This window comes from Ursus maritimus, unplaced genomic scaffold (assembly GCF_017311325.1).
Source record: "Ursus maritimus isolate PB19 unplaced genomic scaffold, ASM1731132v1 scaffold_28, whole genome shotgun sequence".
NCBI classification, from domain to species: domain Eukaryota; kingdom Metazoa; phylum Chordata; class Mammalia; order Carnivora; family Ursidae; genus Ursus; species Ursus maritimus.
The window spans coordinates 36,582,284-36,607,534 of NW_024425341.1; the positions used below are offsets into that span (position 1 = coordinate 36,582,284).

General features: G+C 45.6%; 1 protein-coding gene across 1 annotated transcript in view; it reads right to left on the reverse strand.

The window, feature by feature from the left end:
* The window catches only part of FAT1 (FAT atypical cadherin 1), a 109,675-nt gene that overhangs the window by 6,938 nt on the left and 77,486 nt on the right, over positions 1 to 25,251 (reverse strand). The window contains 16 exon segments of the mRNA XM_008710459.2: positions 426 to 1,057; positions 2,352 to 2,462; positions 2,615 to 2,768; positions 4,222 to 4,684; positions 5,285 to 5,442; positions 6,853 to 6,984; positions 7,119 to 7,920; positions 8,329 to 8,526; positions 9,114 to 9,257; positions 11,382 to 11,519; positions 11,770 to 11,984; positions 13,364 to 13,753; positions 14,533 to 14,766; positions 15,568 to 15,721; positions 18,144 to 18,340; positions 18,870 to 22,937. Of these exon segments, the coding sequence (XP_008708681.1) occupies positions 426 to 1,057; positions 2,352 to 2,462; positions 2,615 to 2,768; positions 4,222 to 4,684; positions 5,285 to 5,442; positions 6,853 to 6,984; positions 7,119 to 7,920; positions 8,329 to 8,526; positions 9,114 to 9,257; positions 11,382 to 11,519; positions 11,770 to 11,984; positions 13,364 to 13,753; positions 14,533 to 14,766; positions 15,568 to 15,721; positions 18,144 to 18,340; positions 18,870 to 22,937 (8,190 nt within the window).

A 25,251-nucleotide genomic window follows, 5' to 3' on the forward strand; every position in this document is an offset into this window, starting at 1 on the left:
AACTAAACTTCCTCTTAAAAAGGTGCCTATAGCCATTTTTAAAGCATCAGAAGATAGGTCAGGCTGCTACCGTAAATACTACCATTTCTGACTGTATTTTAAACAAATCCTATCCTGCAAATGCCCTTGTCGTAGAAAGCCCCCAAATCCTAATCGAGAGCCCATATCCATTCTAAAAATGAAATTCTCTCTCCTGACAATTAGCATGAACAGGACTAGATTCAGGTCCTTGGTTCACGGAACAACACAGCACGGTGCTAAGGCAAGGACTACACGTCATCCCCAAGGGTCCTCGCAGTGCGAGCCTACTTGGCGCTGCGAGAGGCTCCGCAACGTGACGGGACCCACCAGCAGCTCTGGCAGACTTTACAAGGTCACCGTTCAGCTCAGAGACATTTTTCGCAGAGACAAAGGGCCACTCTTACTATCGTAGTCGAAGTCCCAGCTGGGCTTCTGTATGGAGTCGCTGTCCGAAGGGGAGTTTGAAGGCGGCGGGGGAGGCAGGTTCGGGGCCACACTGCAGACGGCCACGGCTTTCCGGTGTCCGTGCACAGACTCGGGGTTAAAGGTGCTGAACTCTGGATGCTCCGGGATGGCAGACCCTTCGAAGGAATTGCGGTCCAGGTTGTTCCTGGAGTCGCTTGGAATGCTTGGAGTGTAGGAGATAGGACGGACAGGCACCTGGGGTGGTACGTCTGAGTAAATGTTCTTATTGAGCTTTGCATCGAAATACGGTCTTTGCAGGAAAGCGGCGGTGGGTCCCAAGTGCTTGTCTTCAGGTTCAGCCTGGTGTTTCTTCTTCCGACTGATCATCTTGCGGCAGAGGACAAACACCATCACCAGTAAAAATATCCCCATTATGAAGACGAGAATGCCTACGCCCTCGGCCAGTCCGATGTTCCACGGAGTGGACACGTACTGATTGGGCGTGGCGTCCTCACAGTGTCTGCCCCTGTAGTCACGGCTGCAGTTGCAGTGATAGGAGCCATGCGTGTTCTCACACAGCGCCCCGTTCCGGCAGGGGCTGGCGGCACACTCGTCAACGTCACTCTGACACCTGCCAAGAATGAGGACAGACACTTGCCATGCACGTCAGACTAGGCCAGGCCTGTAGCTCCCGGAGACCCGGGACCGAACCCAAACAACACAGAGTACGTACCACCAAAAACACACTACCAACAACAGTTAATTATAACAAACAACCTCTCGTTGTAATTAAATCACATGAGTCTATACTGGGTACATGGGGGAGATAAGCGTTACTTCACACTGTATTTAACTGTCATTTTTCTAAGATGTCACAGGTGACTAAACCACTCACGGGCTAAGCAGTCTGTGTCTGATTCCCTTTGTTCAGAATGTGCATTTTGATAAATGGGATGTTGGAAACTGTTCTAACAGGCTATCTTAAATTTCTAAGAAAGTCTTCCTGTTTGAAAGAGGACAGTTGCATAAAACATATCAAAGGTTAGAAAACTGTTTTCCATTTTAAAGCGTTTTCTGCTGAAAACCTCCCACAGCCCCTCACCTGACGGAACATTCCAGGAGGCTCCATCCCCTCTGCCTTTCCAAACGGGTGCTCTGTGCAGATGTGCCCCACACCTCTCAAACCCTCCCTCCTTTAATAAAATGTATCTCAAATGTCATTCAACATTTTGAGACATCTTTGTCAAATATATTAAGTATTAATTGACTGGAATCAGGAAAGCCAACTAAGACCATGTGCCTGACAGCAGAATTCAAGACTCTAACCACCGCCCAAGCAAAAGCACAGGCAGGTACCTACACGCAGCTCACGCTCAGAGCCTTCACCCAAGGCCGATCGTGAACACCTGGGTGAGGCAGACGGCACTGAGAAATAACATGCAAGGAGTCACTCTGAAAACTGAACTAGTGAACAGGGATCTGGAAACTAAAAAACCCACCTCTTTCAGGGTCTACCACAAGCACCTCTGTGCCTCATTTGCGCCCCCCCCCAAAAACAGCCACTAAATGCTAGATAAATGTTAGGTACGGCATATTCTGAAGAGAGGTCACTGTCCTCCCACTCAAAAGGCAGGTAACAACTCCATGTGTATCTGCCTTAATAAAATCATCATTCCACAAACATGTCCTGCCTGCAAGAACCCTGTTTATAAATATCTCTGAAGTACAGAGGTATTTTCAAGCACTACATTGTATTTACCTGCCCAGTATTTTAAAGAATGCAAGAATAAACTCTACAAAGACCTAAGGGTGGGGAACATGAAATTCTAAAGCAATGTCGCCAAAATGAATGAAGTTCTGTTGCATCTGCGAATTGATGTGACAAGACAGAGGTGCAAATACAAATGTCGGAAGAAGCCAGTTACCTTTCTCCCCTAAAACCCGAATCGCACTGACACACAGCACCATCCAAACTGTCGAAACACGTTCCACCATTTTTACAGGGCTCATCTTTGCAGTAGGGGCTAAGCTGGCACCTGGAGGGAGAGGGGGAAGGAGGCATCAACATCACACTTATACCGCAAAGGAGTACAGCACAACAGAGAACAAATGTAACCCTATATATAAAACGTAGGCATTGTAAGAAGTTTCATCCTTCCACTGTGAGCAGTAAGAGGGCTCCACCGACCTCTGACCGGTATATAATCCTCTGCAGTGACACACAAAGTCCCCGTTGTCCGCGATGCACGTGCCACCGTAAAGACACGGGTTGGAGGAACACGGGTTGATGCTCAGCTCACAGTATGTCCCTATGTACAAGGCGCTGCATTTACAGTAGTAACCTGCAGGAGCAAAAGGGAACAAAAAAGTCCAATCATTCAGTAGCTCAAAAAAATCTATCTTACTATAATATTGGTTTTCACTTTTAAGAGAAGCCTTCGTTCTCTGAGACCCGTAGAAGTTAGTACAATTCCTGTTCCGTCTGGGTACGATGTCATCTCTATCTTCCACTGCTGGTATAACCAAAGCAACAGAGCTGAAGACAGAACTCATACTGAGCTTGAGTTAATCACAATTTATGTAAGTTACTGGGCCAAGCATATAGAGCGGGGAAAACAGTCCTGTCCTTGAGTGACCATGCAGACGGACATTTACTACCAAACATCCCCACTTATGTGCAGATCCCAAATCTTTAAATGTGAAAGCATTTGGAAGACTATGAACTACCATCGAGAAAAGGTGAATCAAATGTGTCCAAAGGAGCATAAAGAATGCCAGACTCTTGCAAAGACTGTGACGTGGGACAGACCGTGTGGTCGAGTTTTAATTCTGTCTTTGGGAAAGCTAGCAGGACGGCACTTCCCCGCTGCCTCTGAAGGTGGGCACGGCCGTGGGAGTTTCCTTAGCCGAACACGTGGTACTGAGCTAGAAGCTTTATGAGCCTGTTTGTGGTGCCACGTTCCCGCCCTCCTGCTGCTACAGGGATGGTGGTCGCACATTTCTAGAAAATGCTTCTCTCGGTCTCATGCCCCAGTCAACGAGGACGGCGTCCATGCTGACCTGACTTGGACATGGAGTATGAGCACAGGATGAACTTTCATGCAGAGTATTACCGTGGGGACAACCTGGCCTGTTCTTTGCGTAGAGTAGGCACAAACACTTCCCAAAGAAAATAACACAAAGCCAGATCCTTAGAAATCCCACTGAAGTGCTACTTGGATTTTTGCTCTATTCATTACAAAAAGCTCTACTGATCAGGCACCGTGACTGTCCTTTCACAGCATGTGGCACTGGCAAGGGAACAAACAGGGCCAGGTTAACAAAAGCCACGCAGTCCTGTACTACGCTGAGGCTTCCGGACAGGACTGGCACTTCAGGAGGGTTCGGGGCATTCTGGAAAACCAAACCCCATCTGTAGCAAGACTAGCAGTCCCTAGGTGCTGAGCCATCAGATGGAAGGGGCCCTCAAGAAGGACTGAGCATACAGTTCTGAGTCCTGCTGGGTCAACGCCAATGTGGTTGCAAGAATGTGCAAAACACACATACACAAGGAAGAGGAGTGCAAGTCAGCTGTGGTTCACCACTGGTTCCTGGTGCAGAATGAGGAGGTCCTGCAGCCTGACCGTGGGGAAGACTCCTGAGGCAAGCCCTGTGCTGGTATCACCCGACACCAACACGGACTGCAGGATCGGACACTATCGTGTGAATGGAAGGGGAGAACACAAAGCCGAGGGGCTTCTCAAGCGTCTCCGCGTGAACCACTGTGAAGACGAGCAGCAAGGTGATGAGGCCTACCTCCAGTAGGGGACGGGTGGCAAACACCTCCGTTCTGGCAAGGGCTGCTGGAGCAGTCTTCGGTAGCGGTCAGGAAGCACCCGGGAGACACGTCCACCCATTCCTCGATGTGCGCGTAGCTTCTCGGTTTGTTATTTAGAGGGAGCTCCTGCCCATTCAAATAAATGGAGTCCATACAGCCCCTGAAACCGTTCCCGACTTGGGGGCTTCTCCCGTGCCTGCCGCCTTGCTGACGGATATGGCCACCGAAAAACACATGGTTATCCAGGTTTAGGGTTTTCAGGGTCCCGGGAGCTGTGCCCGACGCAGTGTGAACTTGGTCTAGAACCAGCCGAGCATAGTTTCCGTTCACTTCTAGAGACACGGCATGCCACAGCCCATCGTGGACTTGAATGCTCTGAACAGACACGATGCCAGGCCCACTTCCACAGTCAAATTTGTACTGTAGCCTTCCATTATGAATCTGTGATAAAGACAGTTACCGCCCAATTACTCTCACGGGATCCTCAGTGAGGAACTCTGACCACACGTCCAAAGGAGAGGTGCGCTTAGCGACTGCACTGGAGCGCGGCAGAACACACGCTCGCCCATCACTGCACACAGTGCCCACGGACCCGACACAGGCTGGAGGCCAGCTGCACCTCCAAAAAACATCATGGAAATCACCCACAATTACTGTTCACTGAATAACAACCAAAAATAGCATCAGGTAAAATCAAAAGTGAATCATGCATTAAAAAAAAAAAAAAGAAAATTACCCCTTATAAGCACTTATGAATGCTCTCTATAAACTCTCCATATAACATTAATAAGATGCATTACCACTTCGAGTTTGAATGTTAACTGTCACATGACCTAAAAGAGGTGTGAGGAACAAGTCAATCTCTACACTACGGCAGAGCCTAAAGGGCTTTTTAGCCCCAAAGTCTAAAACTTACAGAGATCAGGGCACTACTGAAGTGTGGAATAAAGCCATTTCCCTTGATTTTTTTTTTTCTCAAAAATGGACATGAACATAAAACGGAATTTGGTATTTTTCAAGTCTTCAGGTACAAAAACGTACCTCCAAGATGCTGTAGTCGGTCCCGCGTGCGTACATCACAACTGCGTGAGCCGAGTACGTCCGGAGCCTCATGGTCAGCTTCATCTCCAGTTTGTTTTCATTTTCCATCAGACGGTATTTCACAAAGCTGTTTCCAGTAAATGTCACAGAAGAAGTCCCTGTGAATCACAGAGGAGAACATAAATCGGGACCAAGCTGAAGCGTACATATGAAAGTGAGACTTCCCCCCAGTACTGATCCAAGTTTTTATTTAAGGTTGCGACATTATAAAATTCAATTCAATGGAAAATATCTATGTGCTTTAATAAAAAGCACAGCATAACTGGATTTTCTTTTGGAAGAGAACTGGACTACTGTATCAGAGAGAAATGGATTCTAAAACAATGAAAGATCTAAATATAAAAATGTTCAATATAAAATTATTAGAAGACCATTGAGAAAAATATTTACACAGCCTCAGGTGGTTTGGGCAAACTTTTCAAGCAAAAATATATTCCCTAGTCTCCAAAAATGATGAAAATAGTATCACTCTCCAGAGGTGGAAATGGTTATGTAAAATTACACAGAATCGACAAAAATTAAATTTCAAAATGACAAGAAATACAAATCAAAACACCAGTAATAGTGGGATGGAGATAACGCTCACACTCACGGCACACAGAATGTTCTGAGAACGTTCTGCACACTGAAAACAAGAAACAGACAAACAACCGGAATAAGCAAGCAGATACGAACAGGCCAGTCCAAGAGAGGAAAAGCTGGTAGGAATGAATAAAACTTCCACAAGAAGCTGGAGCAATGCAAACTAAAATAACTAGGTATCACTTCATGCCCACTGCGTGGGGGAATTTGTTTTTTAATTGAGAACCTTATATTGGCAAGAGAACGGGGAGTGAGGCGGCCGCACCTGACTGCAAGAAAGGAGCGGGTATAACTTTCTGGGAGGCTAACATAACGGTATGTTCAGAAATTAACAATGTAGTTAATCTTTGACACAGTAAATCCTAGCTTTAGAAAGCACCAATAAATAAGGGTATAATTAACATACGGTGTTTTATTAGTTTCAGGAGTACCACGGAATGACTCAACAATCCGGTCTATTCCTCAGTGCCTCAGCATGATGAAGTGTAGAAAAGGATTCGTTTTTAACACAAGAAGACACCTTTACAACCTCAAGCTCTATAAATAAGGATGATGTTGACTAAGCCACGGTACAGCCGCTCAGAAGCATTAGGTTTACAGGCACGGACTTGGGGAAAGTAAGCAGCAGACTCCGTGAGATGTGGTAACTTTTTAGTCTTCTTTTTGGTGAAGAGAATGTGGGAATGTGTACATATGGGCTGTGTGTTGCCATGAGCACCGTCACAGAGAAGGAAGAGCGTCACGAGTGATGCAGGGCTGAGCTGTTACACAGAAGAAGGAAAAGGGACTACTGCTCTCGATTCTTTGCAAGCTTGACTTGTAATAAATACGCTGTACATCTGTCAACTCCAATAAAGAAAACGATGGCAAGAAACAATGAAAGTGACTTTTAAAAGCAGAAGCGTGCTTCATCACTGAACTCTCACCTGGGCACTGACCGAACTTGCCACCCGGGCAGACGCAGGTGTACCTGTCCTCTCCGGGATCAGTGACGCACTCAGATCCCTCAGGGCACGGACTGTCTTCACATCCGTGATGGACAAGTGGGCATTTTCCCTCTTTGTTTAAAAAAAAAAAAAAAAAAAAGAGGGAAGGGAAAAGCTAATTAACAGGAATTTCAAGACAATGATCGTTACTGTGTAGGCTTCAAAGGCTGCATGTGAAATGATCTGCTTTCATCTACGTGTGTTACCTTTGCAGAGACACACGGCTGCCCTGTGGTGGCGCGGGGTCACAAAACTCAGTCTGGCCGTGCTGTGCGTTGACATAACGTTTTCATCCACGGTTACCTTCTCGTCACAGAATTTCCACGGGCAATCCAGTCCTGCACAGAGCTTCTGGAAGACATCCAGTATCCTAACACCAATGATATCCTCAATATCGGTCACGGAGGAATTAACCTTGTGCAGGAGTTGTTTGGTTGAACCCTGGGCACTACCTGATTTCTCTACGAAAAGCAAGACATCCAGATGTGGCTGAGGTTCAGAGGGCTGCAGACTGACGATCTGTATGTCGCTCCTCCTCACACCCAAGATGTTCCGTAGAGCCCGCTGGAAGTTGCGCCAGTAGTCACCAACAAACTCTTCCGGGGTGAGGTTGGCGAAGCGGACAGCAATGGTGTGGTTCAGCATCTCTTGGGTTATCTGTCGGATGTGCACGGTGATGTCCGCCACCGTCGTAAATTTCCCATCGGTGACGCTGACGTTGAGAAGGTACTGCCCTACGTCTAGCTTTTTGTGGGCTATCAGCTTACCCCCGGTGCTGGAAACAGAGAAGAGCTGGTCCATTTGGGGATCCAGACTGTAGGTTAAAGTGTCATACACGTCTTGGTCTGTTGCATGAATCTTCCCAATGACGCCCCCTGAGTATTCCTCTCCAAAAGCAGTGATGAAAATCTCTAGTGGTAAGATTGCAGGGGGATAGATGCTCTCCTCAATGATCCTGATGTCAATATATGTCAAAGATGACAACGGAGGCTTTCCATTATCTGCCACCTGTGAGAAAATTAAAGAAAAAAAAAAACACCTTTGTCTATGTCATTGTTTACAACTTCTTAATAAAAATATATTTACATTGTTCACGTTTTAAAAAATTACCAATTGCTAGATACTTATTTCTCCATAAGAAGCCTGTCAAGGAAAAGGATAAATACTTCTTCATAGCCCTTCGCTAACTCATATAAAGGTTGGCTCCATCAAGGTCTATGATAAACAAATGAATAAATGAGACCCCTCAAAGTGCACTGGGATAAAAACGAAAGGTATGGCAAAAAACAAAAAGGAAGACCACAATTCTATTCATTTTGTTTTCTCATGAAATGTAAGCTGTTTACATACAAGAAGACAGCCACCAAAGGAGCTCTCCTCTAGGAATCCACAATAAAATCATAAAGACGTTCATACCTTAACATGCAGTAGGTAATGATCTTTCACCTTCCTCTTTATGGCAGCTGACGTCAGGAGGACGCCCTGCTGGTTCACTTCGAAGGCCCCGTCGTCATTCCCACTCACAACAGTGAAGAAGAAGGGGGGGCCGTTGTGCGAGGAGTCCTTGTCGCTCACGACCAGCTGCAGTACACTGAAACCCACCGGCTTATTTTCCTGCAGGGTTCAAGAAGCAAAACACACACGACTTTCAACCAAACCAAATCTACACAGTAAGAGACACAGGCAGGTTTTCAACAACGTGAATGAAGTATGCACAAAACAAAGCTTTGCTGTGTTCCATTGGACAGTAGAGAAAGAAGAGGTGGTAGGGGTAGGGGAGCAGTGATGGGGAGGAGAAAGGGGTGAAGGGGAAAGTTGGGGGCTTGGAAAGGGCACATGTAAGAAAAGATGCACAGGGAGCGGCAGTGCGAGAGGGATGGCGTGCGGGAGGAGGAAAAGGGAAGAGGTGATTAGATTCTCTGATGCCACTCAAACACAGGACAGCAGAAAATCAGATGAAGGATTAAGCCAGTGAGACCGTCTTAAAAAGCAAAGCACAAAAAGGAGAGAAAAGCTTGGCTGTATCTTGAAAATGCTCATCTCTTAGTATTGATGGACTCATTTTGCTCTTTCCATTTTTCTAAAAAGCAGTCTTTGGAAAAGAAAGGTATTTCAAGCGAACAACTGAGGTCAATAGAAGAGCTCATTTCAAAAGGAATGTGTTCGATGAACCCTTGGGCACCCCCCCCCCCCAAGATTACCTGGATAATGACACTGTAGTTTCCCTTGGAGAAGACTGGAGCGTTGTCGTTGACATCGGACACGTCGATGTTCACGGTAGTCGTGTTGACCCTGGGCGGACTGCCGTTATCAGACGCCTGAACGGTGAGTGTGTAACCTGAAATCTTTTCAGACACAAGACAAAGAGAACACATGTCCACTTCACACAGGGTTTCGTCAGAAGCAGACTGACAGCCTGGAAGGGCAGATCTGAGGAACAGTCCTCACGTCTGGTGTCTGGTATGTGGGCAATTTCCCAACCTACAAACAAGCACGCTGCAAATATGGAACGTATGCGCTCAACAGAAAGTTACCAATGGTGGCTGGGTTCTCTAGACTCTCTCTCTAGACATACTCATTCCATGAAAGCATTCTCACTTTAAATACTTGCAGATTAATGGAAATTATGACAGAGAAGTAGTACAAACAATGAGAAAAATGTTAACAGGGCTCGAAGGCTGTTGCTTTCGTAGTAACAGGGATGGCAGCTTTCTCTAAGGCCCCGATGGGACTGTCAGCCGGAAGCCGAGGAGTGGTCTTCCAGCCCCCAGTGCTTCCTCATCTTTAACGTCTCAAGACACTCCAGATCACCTTCCCCCCTCACTTCTACTCAGATCATAGTCAGCTGTCCAAACCCCTCAGGATGCGTTCTTCGTGACCCCCACACAAAGGAAACTGCATCGTTTGACGGCAGTCCCCTGTGAAGCTCTCTCCTCCAGGAGGAGAGGTGGAAGATGCCAGAAAGTGAGCTAAATCCCAGAGTATGTTCTGCAGAACATGAGTCCTGCAAGATGTTCCAGTGGAAAAGGGCAAACGGCTTGGGACACACCCCACGCCGTCACACCGGACAGCAGTGCATTAAAGGGGCTGACGAGCGCATCAGTCACACACTCCATTCTGTTCGGCCTGCAGCACGGCAGCCTTAAGCCCCCCAGTCGTGCCTCCTAAGCTCTTGCAAAGTGCCTGCTCAAAAGTAACAGCTCGCAAAAGGAATGGAAGAACTGAGACTGGAATGAGGTAGCTCAGCACCATCTCCCCAAATTCCTCTCATCGCAGCTTTACCCATTAGTGTTCTGAAACTACACTGTTATTACCACTGTCCTTTCAGTTCACTTCTGGACTTCGTGACCTCTCCAGGCAGCTCCCTGAGCGCGAGTGTGTGAGTGGAGGGACAGAGGTGCAGCCCGGCTTTCCTCTCTCGGGCTGCTCACGTTTGTCCGTCTCCCTCAGACCGCCTCTACCATCAGCTCCAGAGGCCTGTGCCGTATCCATATTTCCAGCTTTCAAGTCCCTAAAGTCTGAGTACAATCTCCAAATACTGGCTGAAAAATTTTCCTCGCACACACCACTCTCCTCTAAAACGCAATGCATCAAACCCCACAGAGACCACCACCTGCCCCAGGGCAGAGCCGATGGCCTCACGATGCCCTGGCCCCCTCGGAGGGCTGTCCCCAGCCACAGCCGGCCGGGAGCGTGCCCATATCTCAGACGCCAACTGCTTCCTATGCAGGGCCCTATCTGAGCCTTGCGGACTCCGATTTCTCCTTCACGAAGTCTCTGCGTTTGTCTTCTCGCTCACTCGTCACGGCACCGCCCAGCCGGCTCTTGTTGCCTCACGGCACAGTGACAGGCGCTGGTCTGCCCACCTCGCCGGCGGCTCACTACGCTGGCCACCGCTCACACCTCCGACGGCACCCACCCTCCCACCGACCTGCCTGGGAGAGTTACACCCAAGCTCGCAACTGCTCACTCACTCCGGGCGGCCTGCAGCATCCGGCCTGGGCCTCTGATCTGTTCCTCGCACACCTTTCTACCGTGTGCCTCACTTCTGGGTAGGATTCCTCGAATACAACCCAAGACAATCACCTAAATGTATACCACGTCCTCCTTTCCCACGCCTCTGTTCCTCATGGGGACTCCCCTTCTCTCAACGACTATGGTTTTCTGAGTCTCTGCTACTATTGAAAACCTAGTAAGGAGCTCCATGAAGTGCCTCCAAACACTGGAGCCCAGAGTAGTTTCCTCCTGAAGATAAACTTTTATTACCCAAACTTCTATCTGTATGAAACACGTCTCTCATATTCTTGAGATTTTCCTACTGGAACTGCTTTTCAAGTGTTTGTACCTTGCCTGAACACGCTGGGTCTACCCTTCTGGTACTTCCCATCGTGTGACAGATGTGAGCACAGAAACTTCTATGTACTGTGTTGGTAATTTGTAAGCAATGTAAGCCAAACGTTTGCACGTACCGTTTCCCGGTCTAGAAGCTTGGTCACTTTCACTTCTCCCCTGGTAGGGTCAATTGTAAATGGACTTCCTTGGTTACCGTCTATAATTGAATAGCGGATGTGGCTGTTTGAAGGTCCATCGGCGTCATCAGCCATAACCTAGAAAACATGAGACATTAGGAGACGGCTGAGGAAGGGGTGGGAGTCTACTAAGCCGATTTCTGATATCAACAGCTAGCCGTTATACGGCAGTAATTTGTAACAGAGTCAGTAATCGGTTGGGATAAGAAAGACATTTCCACATCTTCCCATTATTTTCGAGTAAGGCCACAACAAAAACTGGATTGATCCCCCTGAAATTTCCTGCAAAGATCCAGAAGAAGAACACGGTAGGGGAGAAAATACACACCGTGATGACAGACTGCTCGAGAAGGGCATCCTCACTGATCACTGCCGTGTAGGTGTCCTGGCTGAACACAGGGGAGTTGTCGTTGATGTCAGTCACGTTAATGCTCACAGTTGCAACATCACTTAATGAAGGCGTGCCTCCGTCCGCGGCCTCGACAGTCAGGTAATATTCACGAGAGCTTTCATAATCCAGATTCTCAATGACGAATATGGCCCCTGGATGGAAAAGCAAAGTGACTTCCAGGACTTTTAATGCCACTACTTCCTCCCCCTCCTGTGACGGAAACACACTTCTAAACCATTTCTGCTTCAAAAGTTTGCTTATTTATGTGGGTTTTCTAATTTTTTATTCAGCGATTACAAATTATGAATTTGCCCATCCATCCCTGGATCCTTATTTCTCTGTGATATTTAAATTGCTTCCGTGGTCAACACTACCCACATCCCACTAGAAAAATTATATTTCTTCTCTCTTCCAAACCACAGTTTACTACAGATATCCCTCTAATAACACAAAAGGAAACAGAAGAATTCTACTCTTTGGCTTTTATTTTCCTTTCCCTTCTCATTGCTTTTCTTTTATAGAAATGTATTTTTTTTTAAGATTTTATTTATTTATTCGACAGGATAGAGACAGCCAGCGAGAGAGAGAACACAAGCAGGGGGAGTGGGAGAGGAAGAAGCAGGCTCATAGCAGGGGAGCCTGATGTGGGGCTCGATCCCAGAACGCCGGGATCACGCCCTGAGCCGAAGGCAGACGCTTAACCGCTGTGCCACTCAGGCGCCCCAGAAATATACTTTTTTAAAAATACATATCTCCAGAATAATTATTTACATCCTGTCACTAAAAAAGAATCCCTTTTTAACAATTCCTTTAACACCCTTCTTTATAATCCACCCTATAAAGGAGCCCTAGAAATAGTAATTCTATGATATGCATTAAAAGTGTTTTAAAATAGCATCATCACATGCCTACTCTTCATCTGAAATAGTCACACACAAACATGTTGTGAATGGAGTGACTTTTTACAAGGTTCGAAGACTTACAGCTGTTTTAGACGACAGGTTAACAAGACAACAGAAGTGTTTACGCACCAAGAGTCAATACCTCCTACGACTCTTGACCTTGTCGATAGCCATTCAGTTTGATGCAGAGTATGTCCCTATTCTATATAACGAGCATAATGAAGACGTCAATTTTAATGAATTATCAGACGCCCCCTACAGAAACTAAGATCAAGGAGGTCGAAACCACTGTTTGGCTGAAGCAGCTACTTTCGTGTGGGCTCAATATGGGTGTGAACAAGGAGCCATTACGCAAGGTCCTCTTCCATCGTCCACTCTTCATCTTTACTTATTTACTACACCTGACATCTTGACTGCATTACTAGAGTGTGATACTTTAATTTTCCGCTTAAAGTTCTAAACCACTTTGAATCCCACTTAAAGTAACAACACAAAGAAAGCTCGAGTTTTATCTTATTAGAGTAGCTACTGCCGATTTCTGATCTGTCGCTGTGAATCAGGTCAGGTGCTGGGCGACGTAGCCTCGGGGGCAGAATAGAGGGCGTCCTCTCATTCACAGTGTAGGTTACCTGTTCTAGAATCGATGCTGAATTTCCCATGTTCGTTTCCGCTCATTATCGAGTAGGTGATTTCTGCATTTGCTTCGATATCCCGACTGGCCGCATACACCTGAAGAACTTCCGTTCCGATGAGAACGTCCTCAGACACGGTGGCACCATATTCACGGTATTCAAACACAGGTGGGTTGTCATTTATGTCCAACACTGACACGACGACAGTGCCCGTGGCAGTCAACCTCCTTGGCAAACCTTGATCTACAGCTTTCAGAGTCAGGCTGTACACTGCCTGCTGTTCTCTATCCAAGGGCTTCTCTAACTGAATGATTCCAGATAACTCATTAATAGAGAACTGCCCATCAGCAGAGTTAATCAGTGAGTAGGAGATCTTCCGATTCAGTCCTGGTGACACATGACATCATGTCAGATTGTTTTGTTTTGAGAAATTTAAACAAATTATTTTTTTGAGAAAACATTATTTAGATGTTCTTATGACTCTCATCTTTAAAAAGCAAATGTTTTCATTAACAATTTACTAACTTAAATAAGATTTCATAGTTATCTGGCTTTTTAACAGGAATGTATGCTAGAACACCCAGCAGCTCTTTTACAATGAAGTCTATTAGTCCGTGTCAAAGGTCTGAAAAGTGACATTTTTGTTATTGCTCTAATTCTTCAGTACCAGGATGACTCAAGAAATTATTTTTATTCTCTGCTATGGAAATGTCATAAGTAAGTATCCTAGAGGATTATACTCTCCATAAAAATTGTGAAAGGTCTGTAATACTACACCAATGTAACATTTGCTTCTGTTCTATTTCCACATTAAAATCTCTATGTCACTAATGGTTTATTTACAAAATAACACTTCACTTAATTCAAATGGATATGAAAATCAGTTAATATAGTCACTAACCATAATTTTAGGGACACCACAGATGTCTTACAATAGTAAGTACATGGGGCACAATTTTGGGACTTCAAATATTCATTAAAAATGAAGTCATTATTCTAAAGGTTTCATTCCACTTTTAATGCTGAGAAATTAATATAACAATGAGTTATTCGATAAGCCTAAGGTAAGATAAGTTAAAGAGACTGAATTGGGGATGTGTTTTGCACAGAGGTTCCTACGATCTTCAAGCACGGCTTCAAGGCAAAAAGCATCAGCCAGACCGTACCTGAGTCTGCGTCAGTGGCCTGCACCCTGGTCAGCAGCGTCCCAGGCTCGGTGTTCTCAAACACAGTGATGGTGTACGGGTCGGCGGAGAATTCAGGGGCATTATCATTCACGTCTTCCAACGTGAGCACAAGATTAGCTTGACAGGATCTCCCCCCTCCGTCTGTGGCCTTGACCAGAAGGTTATAAACTGCTTGCTCCTCACGATCAAGAGGGGCTGATGTTTTCAGTTCACCTAAAAACAAACAAACATACATGGATTCACTTGAAATGTAAGATGTGACCTGCAAACGATTATTTCTTCCCCTTTTCTCCGAGGATGACAGAATCGGGGGGCCACAGCTGTATCAGTGACAGGCGTCAACAGCTGCGGGGCCCAGTGAGAGCCAGGCTTCCAGACCCCGCCGGCTGTCAGCTCTTCAAGTCACGAAGACTTCGAGGCTAGGGCCTCTCAGATTATATCTAATGTCACAAAAACAGGAGAGAGAGAGAGGGAAAAAAAGTGCTACCTAATTTACCAAATTTAACATATTTTTAAATTGACTCATAGCCTCATATGTTTGCAATTAGTTCTGGGGGTGGAGCTGCCAGAAAACTGTAATTCTAACAAAATATAAACTATAAGAGGAAAAACAATCTTAAAGATTTAAATACAAACAGAATACTATTACTCATTTTAAGGAGTATGCTGAATTAATTTATGCCCATGAATTGAAGAAAACAAACTATATACAAAATGGATGAAGCAGAAAGTTTGAGATATACTTACATTTCTGAACAATTTTAAAAAAAAGAAGTTGATATTAACCTAAATTTTAAATCCTTGGTTCAAGGAGTAGGTCATGTTTGTTTGTTTTTTAATCTCACCCCAAATTTTATACAGCAAAGTGCTGTGTAGATTTCTAAAAGATGCCAATTTTGTAGTATCAGAGTAAATTTTATAGGAACAAAACCTAGTTTCAAAATTTATGTCACATATATGATATGACTTTATGGGGACACAGTTAATTTTAAGTGCCCCGAGCCCCATCTTTACCTGTGTCTGGATTTAGTCTGAATTTTTCTGCACCTGGACCAAGCAATGTGTAAGTAATCTCGGCGTTGGAGCGGATGTCTGCATCTGTAGCAGACACCTGCAGGATCAGCTTCCCAGGAGAGGCATCTTCTGGAACCGTGTCCGAGTATAAAGTCTACAAAGATTTTAAGCAATATCGTGAATATAAAACATTAGGGGTTAACACGACTGCCAAGGGAATAACAGGAAAAAAAAATCATTTAACTCTGATCACAGAAAACATGGGAAATGATGGAATTTAAAATCCAAGGAGCTCTGAAAACTATTTTTCTTATAAAATATATTTAAAACAAAACGGAGTCAGGTAACAGGTAACGACTCCTCTGTATCACTGAAAGTCTGACATTTACCTACAGAATTCTGAATACTCGACGTCTTTGAGTTGGGTTCACGTTTAAGTTCTTAGAAGAAAATGTAAGTAGTATTCTATATTTAACCAAAAATTGGAGAGTACATGCCTGTTACATCATGTCTACTTTTCAGTACAGGAAATTTATTATTTGCAATCCTTCCTAACACATGACCAGATGTAATTGCAGTTGAGACATCAGTGATCGCCATGTCATGGGGGAAAACAAAGAATCCCCAAGGCTCCCGGGGTGGGGGCTCTTGCGCTTCCCTGCTCTCCCCTCCCAGCTGAGGGGACCCAAACAAAACAAACGGTTAGTTCCACTTCCAACTAATTAGCAACTCCTGCCATAAACCAAAACGTAAGACAAACAGGTCAAGATATTGTTGACTCTTTTTTTTTCTTAATGTGAGCTCAGTTTTAGGTAAACGGCATTTTATGGCTCATGAAAGAGGCTATTTTGCAATACTGATGATTTCAAATGATCTAATGTCCTAAATTTATTATTCCCAAAGATGACAAGGTTTCCAAGTAATATGCCAAGTGCTTTTAAAAAAAAAAAAGAAAAGAAAAAAACACACATTTATCTTCTGTAAGACACAGACATCCTCCACCCCTCCACCACCCACCCACACAAAATACTGCTGCCCAATGTCTGCATGTGGACTGAACTCCTCATTCCTCTGGAGCTTCCCTTCCCTCCTGACGGCACCGATCTTTCTGGAGAACGGCTCTGTCCCTTCCACAGCTGCAGCACTGCTCCGGTTCCCCTGTCCCTCCGCAGGACCACTGTCCCCCCCTCTCCCCAGCCTTCCCTTAATCCACCACTCTTCCTCCTCAGACGCTCCTCTTTCTTCACCGGCCAAATCGATGTGCCTATTCACACACACCCTCCCTGCAGCCGGGCACCCAACCACATCAGGACACAGAGTCCACAGTCCCCAAGCCAGTCTCCGAGTCCCAAAGTCCTGCTCCACATCTCACTCATCTGCTTGGCCGTGAAACCTCCACTCGCTGTCCCGCCTCCGAACAACCCTCTCCTGCGCGCTCAGGAAGGCTGCCCTGGTGTCGTCCTCCGCCCACCTCTGCTTCTCCCTCCCTCCTCCATAGGAAACTCCCCTATGGATGCTCTGTCCCTTTTTGTTGTTATCCTCTCAAGGGGATTCCACTATCAGTTCTCCAAAGAAACTGCCAAGTTTACATCTGTCCCGAATCTCCACCTTCAGTCCTGCCATCTCTAAACATCGACAAAACCTATTCAACTGAATGTCCTGTTACCTTACAGCAAGTCTGAACTGGAAGACGACACGCTTCATCTTAGACCAACTCCACCCCATGCGCGTATCCCCGGTGTCTCTCCCTCTCACTCCTGTAGGAAGCAGCAGAGTCAATCCTGATTCGACACGTGTGCCATGCCGTCCCATGTGGGCAGCACCAAGGGCACCAACTTGTCCTTTCTTTCCTTCGGCCGCCTCTGCCTACCCTCCTACCCCGCGCTCTCCCGCGTGCTCACCTACATTCACACGATCCCACCAAACTCATCTGTAAGGAACTCCTCGTTCACGTCAACCCCACCACTCAAATATAAACGGACGCCGAGTCCCTCTGTTCCCTAGGACAGAGTCCCAATTCCCTTGCTTATCCGAGCAGCACCTCCCCAAGGCTGAGCTGCTCTCATCCCATAGCTGCTCCAGGCCTCCCCCCGCAGCCCCGGACGGGAACAGCTCCTCCCTCTATTTGTTCTCCTAGTAAATGGGCTCAGAGCCGCAAGAGCACCCTCAGGGACCTCTTAGTTTCTCTGCGGTGTGGAAGAACAAGTGCCCCCAAACCGACTTGTTACAGCAAAATGGAGCTTTGTAGATGAACTACTGCTCAGGCGTCTCCCCAGAATAATCTCATCCCCCAAGAAAGGGAATGAAAACTTCACAAAGCATTTTTAGAGTTAAACACAACTGGAATCCTGCCCATAATTTACAGTATTTTTGAATGAGATTTTTAAGCTACTTAGCATTCCCCCAAATAGTTCCAGAGCTAATCCCACTCTTGCTCCACTGAACACTCACCTCTGCTTGAACAGTAAGAGGTTATAAAATGAAACTCATCTGAATTAAACCCAGCACCACATGACAGTCCTACCGAAAGGGTTAAGAAAGAAATCGAAATCCATAACATAGAAAGAAGCGCCTACCTTTTCACAGACTGGACTGTTGTCATTTGCATCCAGAACTTTCACCTCGACGATGGCTTTCGATGAGAAGGTCCCATCAGTTGCTGTGATGGTCAGAAGATAATTGTCCCTTTTTTCCCTGTCTAGAGGTTTCTTCACATAGACCTTCCATTCATTCTGTATATTTTCAATAGCAAACTGTCCCAAAGGATCGCCTCCTATTAAATCAGTGGAGAAAGAAGACAGTCAAATTTGTTGAAATAAGGAAAGGTCTAAGTAACAGGAAAAATAAACTGCACAAAATATATATAATGTTATGGTTTACAAGAATTAAGGTTTTAAAAAAAATCATTACATTTAAATTTGGCATATTAGCTTTCCAACTTACCACCCCCCTCCTAAAATCAAGGCATTAAAATGTGTATTGAAACACAGCATTAAGCTAGTAAAATGTAAAGCCTACTAAACAAAACTTCAGCCTACACGGAAACTATAGTTAGTTACAATATATTTATCATATGCTAAGTATAAAATTCAACAGTCATAAAAATCAAACAGTTGAATGGAAAAACTGTTAGCTTTCCTCAAGCGAAGAAATTGAAATGTAGCTTAATGTTATTTCTACTTATTTTAGATATTACTAAAATCATCCCCTTAACTCCCAATTTCCCTAAAACATGTACTTCAAAATGTACATATCTAGTACAATTTATTTTTAACTTACACCGTTTCATTTAAATGTTTTACCTGTGATGTAGTATGTAACCTGTCTGTTAATTTCTTCAGAATCGGCGTCCGTGGTACTTAAGATGGCGATGACACCGCCTGGGGGATCATCTTCACTCACAGTCCCTTTATAAATCTCTGCCGTGAACCGTGGGGGACTGTCGTTGACGTCGGTGACGGTAACATCCACGACGGCTGTGGAGGACAGCTGAACCTTCTCACCGTGATCTGATGCAACCACTTGAATCTGGTAACTGTCTCTCTTTTCATGGTCAAGTTCCTTGAGGGTTGTAATCCAGCCTGTCTCCACGTTAATGGCAAAACATTCGATGACTTCCATGCTTTGTGACTGATCTAGACTGTACATGACTTGGCCGTTGGTTCCCGAGTCGAGATCAGATGCCCTGACCTGGATGACTCTGCTCCCCCCTGGCAGGTTTTCGACAATAAAGGCCTCATACGGGTTCGACTCTAAGACAGGGCTGTTATCATTGGCATCCTTCACCTGGATGCTGACATCTACAGAAGCCACCACTTCGTAGTCATCGTGAGTGCACCTGGCAAGTATGGAAAACTGGTACCACTTAGTGATCTCATGGTCAAGACTCTTCTCCAGTTTCAGTCTGCCACTCTGTCTGTCGATCACAAAGAACTCATCCCTGTTACTTTCGGGAGTATTCCCTTTGATTAGGCTGTAAAGAACGGTCCCACTATGTTCTGCTCGGAGGAGATCGATCTCTGTCCCAATAGGCATGTCTTCTGAAACCGTATAGGTATAAAACGGCTCGGAAAATTTTGGAAGTTGTATTTCTGGTGGAAGTATTTTCACATAGACGGGGACCACAGATTCTCTGGATGGAGACCCGCTATCCACAGCTCTCACAAAGAAAGTGAAGAACTCATTTTCTAAGCCAATTAAGCTTTCTTTTGTAGTTATGATGCCGGACAGTTTGTTAATTTCCAAATTCTCTTTGACGCTTTCAGAATCGGCTTCGATGGCATAGGTGACATCGGCATTGGATCCCTCATCGGCGTCACTTGCAAGAACTTTAATGACTGATGTCCCTTTGGGAGCACTGGATCCGATGTCCACTTCATACCTGGTTGCTCGAAACTGGGGTGCATTGTCATTGTCATCTGTAAGGATGACATTAATGGTGCAGAAAGCAACCTTTCCTCCAGCATCCTTAGCCATTAAACGAACCGAGATCACTTTCTCTGCTGGGGTTTCTCGATCAAGTTTCTCCAAAGTAAAAATCTGTCCTCTCTCGTTTGTGTAAAATCGGTCTTTGGCAAAGTCATTTACAATATGGTAAGTAATGTGACCGTAAATACCAGAATCCCCATCAGTTGCTTTAACCTCAATCACCAGGGTGTGTAAGGGAGCATTTTCGGCTAACTCCACTTCATATTCGCTCTGAGGAAAAACAGGGCTGTGCAGATTGCCTCCAATTACAGTTATGTGAACCTGAGCTGAACTCCTAAAAACTCCATCAGAAACAGAAACGTTAAGACTATAAAATGGCTTCAAGCTGTGCCGGCGCAGGTTTGAGAGCGTGATAATCCCCGTCTCACTGTCAATGACAAAATTCTTATGATCGTTGCCAGACAGAATGGAATAGTCCAGCTTGTCCACGTCTGAACTGTCGGCGTCATAGGCTTTCACACAGGTCACGAAATGCCCGTGAATGGCATGCTCACTAATGCGGGCTTCATAAATCTGCTGGTCAAACAGCGGCGGATTGTCATTGAGGTCCGTGACGTCCACGGTGATGATCACATCACTGCTCAGTGGGGGCATGCCGCCATCCACAGCCCTTACAAAAATCTTGTGCTGCTGGAACTGCTCATAATCCAAAGTCCTGACTAGCGAAATGAGGCCAGTGCTGCTGTCTATGTGGAAGTGATCGTGACTCTTGCTATGATTCCCAAACATATGGTATGAAATTCCTCTGTTGGGTTCTGAATCCGAATCTGTCGCCCTCACCTGAATGACAGACGTGCCGATGACAGATGCCTCAGACAGGGTTGTGGCGTAAGAGTGGTGAACAAAGACAGGAGGGTTGTCGTTGATGTCTTCCACGATTATGTCAGCAAACACGTCCGCATGAGCGCCGGTCAGCGAGTCGGTCGCTCGGATGCTCAGCTTATACGCTGGGTGGGACTCAAAGTCCAGCGGAGCTATGACATTTATGACTCCGGTGTTGAAGTTAATGGTAAACTGGCTGAAGGGATCTCCGTCTGTGATGCTGTAGAACACTTTCAACCCTTCCGGACTGTTGGCTTGTACGTGGACAACAGGGCTGTGCAGCTGGATATTCTCTGGAACCTCCGCGCTGTAGAAGGGCTTTTCAAACACAGGCATGGCTTTATTCATAACAGTGATGGGAACTATAACTTCAGCGGAAAAGGCTGGGTTCCCTCCATCTTTTGCGACCACTGTGATGAGGTATTCTTTATTTAAGGTGTCCGGTTCAAATTGCTTTTTCAGTGAAATTTCGCCTGCGGATCCAATCTGAAAATGTTCGTGATGTTCCTTCAGGTAGTAATGCACTTCCCCATTTCTGCCGCTGTCCCGGTCCACGGCGGTAACGTAGCGAATCACGTGGCCCACCACAGCGTCCACTTTGACGACAGCATAGTAAGGAAGGTTGACAAACACTGGAGCATTGTCGTTCTGGTCTTCTATGATGACCCTGACGACTACGTGGGCCACTGCCGAAGGCTTCTGTTCTTGGGTCACTTCGACCACCACATCAAAGGCCTCCTGCTGCTCGCGATCGAACGGTATGCCGGTGGTTGACAGGACTCCTGAAGTCCGGCTTATTTTAAATCTGCGGTCTGGGTTGAGGATCTGATAAAACAAGGGCTCATTGATTGGATTCCCAATGGCAGTAATGACAGCTAATGTTCTAGCTTCAGTGGAATTCTCTTTCACGACTGCAGAGTAGAAATCCTGCGTAAACTTCAGTTGACTTTCTTTGCTTTCTTTCACGTTAATTTTCACAGAGGCAAAGCTTACAAATCTGCCGTCAGAAGCTCTCACAGTTAACTCGTACCGGCTTCTTAACTGAGTTGTGTTCTGTACAGTTATAGCTCCTGTCCGGTGGTCCATGAAAAACTTCTCCCCGATGTTGCCCTCGGTGATGGAGTACATCAACTGTGAGAAAGCACTCGAATCGGCATCTGTAGCATTCACTGTGATGACTTTTACTCCTCTGTATGTTGGCAGCAAGAGAGATGCTTCGTACAGTGATTTGGAGAACACGGGAGGGCAATCGTTAATGTCGATGACACGGATGGTCACATTAGCTGCGTACTCCGCAAACAAACGCGGTGTCCCCATGTCATGCACTTGTACAGTGAAGTGAAAAGTACTTGTTTCTTCATAGTCCAAGCTCAGTACTGTATGAATAGCACCAGTGCTAGAATCAATAGCAAAGTATTTGTGTAGAGATGGTTCAACAATGTGATAAACAAGCAAAGCGCTGGACTCTCTATCAGCATCGGTTGCTCGAATCACTAATGGGACATTCTTGTCTGTTAGGACCACACTGTTGATTGAGGCGGATTCGCTAATGAGTCCCGTATATTCCGCCTGTGCAAAGACAGGCAGGTTGTCATTTTCATCCTGCAGATGCACTACAACAGTTGTGTTAGAGGACAAACCAGCCATGTTAGTGCCTTGGATAATCAATGTGTAAACGGGCAAAGTTTCAAAATCCAGGGCTTTCTGAGTGATGATACTTCCAGAATGTGGATTAATATCAAAAGCATCGGCTATATTTCCATCTTTTATTTCATACACCACTGATGACTGACTGTGGGCTGTAACCATTCCGACAAAACTCCCGATGCCGACAGTTTCACTGATTTCCACAGAATACTCTTTCGATGTAAACTTAGGAGAGGCGTTGTCCGCAATTGTGACGACGACGCGCACAGAAGCTATTTCACTCATTGGTGGGTTGCCTCGATCTGTAGCTTTTACCATTAAGTCGTAATCCACCCGGCTCTCTCGGTCTAATTCTCTGGCAGTTTTAATAGAGCCCAAGATGGGATCAATGGTGAAAGAATTTCCAATATTTCCTAGGAGGAGGGGAAAAAACCCATGTTAGAGAAAAATATGAGGACCAATACAAGTCGCAGCTGGAGATACAGAAACAAAGCTATCTTTAGAAGTGATATTCTGAAATTGAACAGAAATTCAGGGCTTATCAGCATTTGAATGGAACTCATTTCATTTTTAGCCACCTAACATGTGCCAGACTTTTCCAAGTTTTGTCCATAAATCATGAAAAGAAATAGAAAAAAGATTACTCTATGCCTAAAGCCGGAACTCGCTATCAGCTGAACCAGGGATGTGATGTGGAAGGACGGTTATCCTTCTGTAAGGCAGGTAAGAATTTTTCAACAGTCCCTAAAAAACCCTTTAAAACATACTTCTAGTTTCAGCATTTATCACCTGTAAGTTCTCAAGATTCTTATTCATTATGAAATGGAAGACATCAATTCACTAAGAAATTTTAACAAGCTTCAAGAGAGTTGTCCCTTATTTTAAATATTCAGGGAACTGATGAATGAGCTTGTGTATAATCTGCCCCACTATGTTAAGTTTCAAAGATTTCAGTCATAGTCCCTTCCTTAATCCTTTTGAGGTCAATCTGCCCTCTGTGTCTGTGGTTTCCAACTGAGGGAGAGCTTGTCTAGATGGACATGCAACCCCGTCTAGACACGTTTCTGGTTATCACTACCCAGAGTGCACTACTAACACGGCCGGGTGGAGAACGGGGATGCTGCTGACCACCCTGAGATGCACGGCGGCCCCGACGAGAAGTGTCAGCAGTGCTGAGACAGACAAACTCCACTCTCGAACAGACTGTTTTCCTTGCTTCTCTCTGGACTTTTTCCAGCTATGCTGTATACGTATATTTAGCTCCGTGACAGTTCCCGGTTTCGTGTCATCACGTCGATCTTTCTAAGGAGAGCAGCAGTTTACTCAAGTTTAGCAGTTCAGGGTTGAGGGTCCTCAGATTGGATCTGTCAACTCCCACTTCATCTCTTTTCTGTTTCACACCAGAGTCCAGAATCCATTATCCTAGTCACAGAACTGAATTTATTTTACACTTCCCCACAACAAAGCTGACTTGCCACTTAACTGCTTTTCAAGTTCTGTTTTCCTCCAGGTTTGCAACCGCGCGGGGCACGTCATAGGCCAGAATGACTTACCGTGTGATTTGCAAACCAGGACACTGACCAGGCAGTCCTTCCTCCACATCATTACTAGTAAACACTTCCTCTGCCGCCTTCATTTCCTTCTCTCAATACATTTTCCAAAAATCCATGATATAATTTTTTCTGAAGCCAGGTCCAGTCTGGTTTTCATTAAGCCTGCCTGGCTCTGTGTCTAGGCCCGACGGCCGCACGCCACAGTCTGCAACAGGGGAGGCCCAGGCTTTCTGCAGGCCCCCAAGTTCCGAGCTGAACCCTCGCCCACGAACGGGGTCGCACTGCCTCTACCACGCCTCGCAGACTCTACTTTCTGCCTGTCTGAATTTATGAGTCATCAACCCCAGATTCTCTCACTGTGCTTTAGTCAGTCATCAGAACTCCAACGACCTCCCTCCTCCTACATGGGATGCGCATCACCCCATTTTTCAAAACCGTGACCGGATGCCTGGGACTGACAGGGTGACCACAAAAACCTGTGGATGACAGTCTTCGCCCCCAACCCTTGGGCTATCCTATGTCTGTGCTAATGCAGCAGACGACCTACCACAGTTTACATTCAGTCATCTCTATTCCTTGCTCTCATTTTGTGCAGTGAAATCTTAAAGCTTCAAACACACAAGGCCCTACAGAGCAGAATGAATAGATTTTTCCCTGCACTAAAGCAAGCTGGTGGTGTGAGAACTCGCTGCTTCCCACACAACGTACTCCCTGCGCTCCAGCCATGCCCGGCTCCTCACTCCTCAACGGGGAGAGCACATGCTCATCTCAGGGTGACTGTATTTGGGGGATCCTCTCTGGAACAGTCTTCCCCAGCTATTCTCATTGCTTCTCCAAGCATTCATTCATTCATTCATTCATTCATTCAGGTTTTACCCAAATGTCCCTCTGCTTAGACAATGTGATGGTGAGGCCTTTCTTTACCTCCCATATCAGAATAGCTGTTTCCGCCCCCATACCGTTTTTTTTTTTTTCTTTACAGCACTTACTGCAACCTTCTTATCCATTCTCCCGTTAGAACTTAAGTCCCCATTTAAGCATGGCTTATTTTATTCATTATCACCTGTGCTTAGAAAAAAATGCTTGCCATGTAGGAGACACTCAGTAAGTGCTGAATTTGCTGTGTGGAAAGATAACAAGGCGCTATCTATTTTTATTTCATTTCTTCTGCATT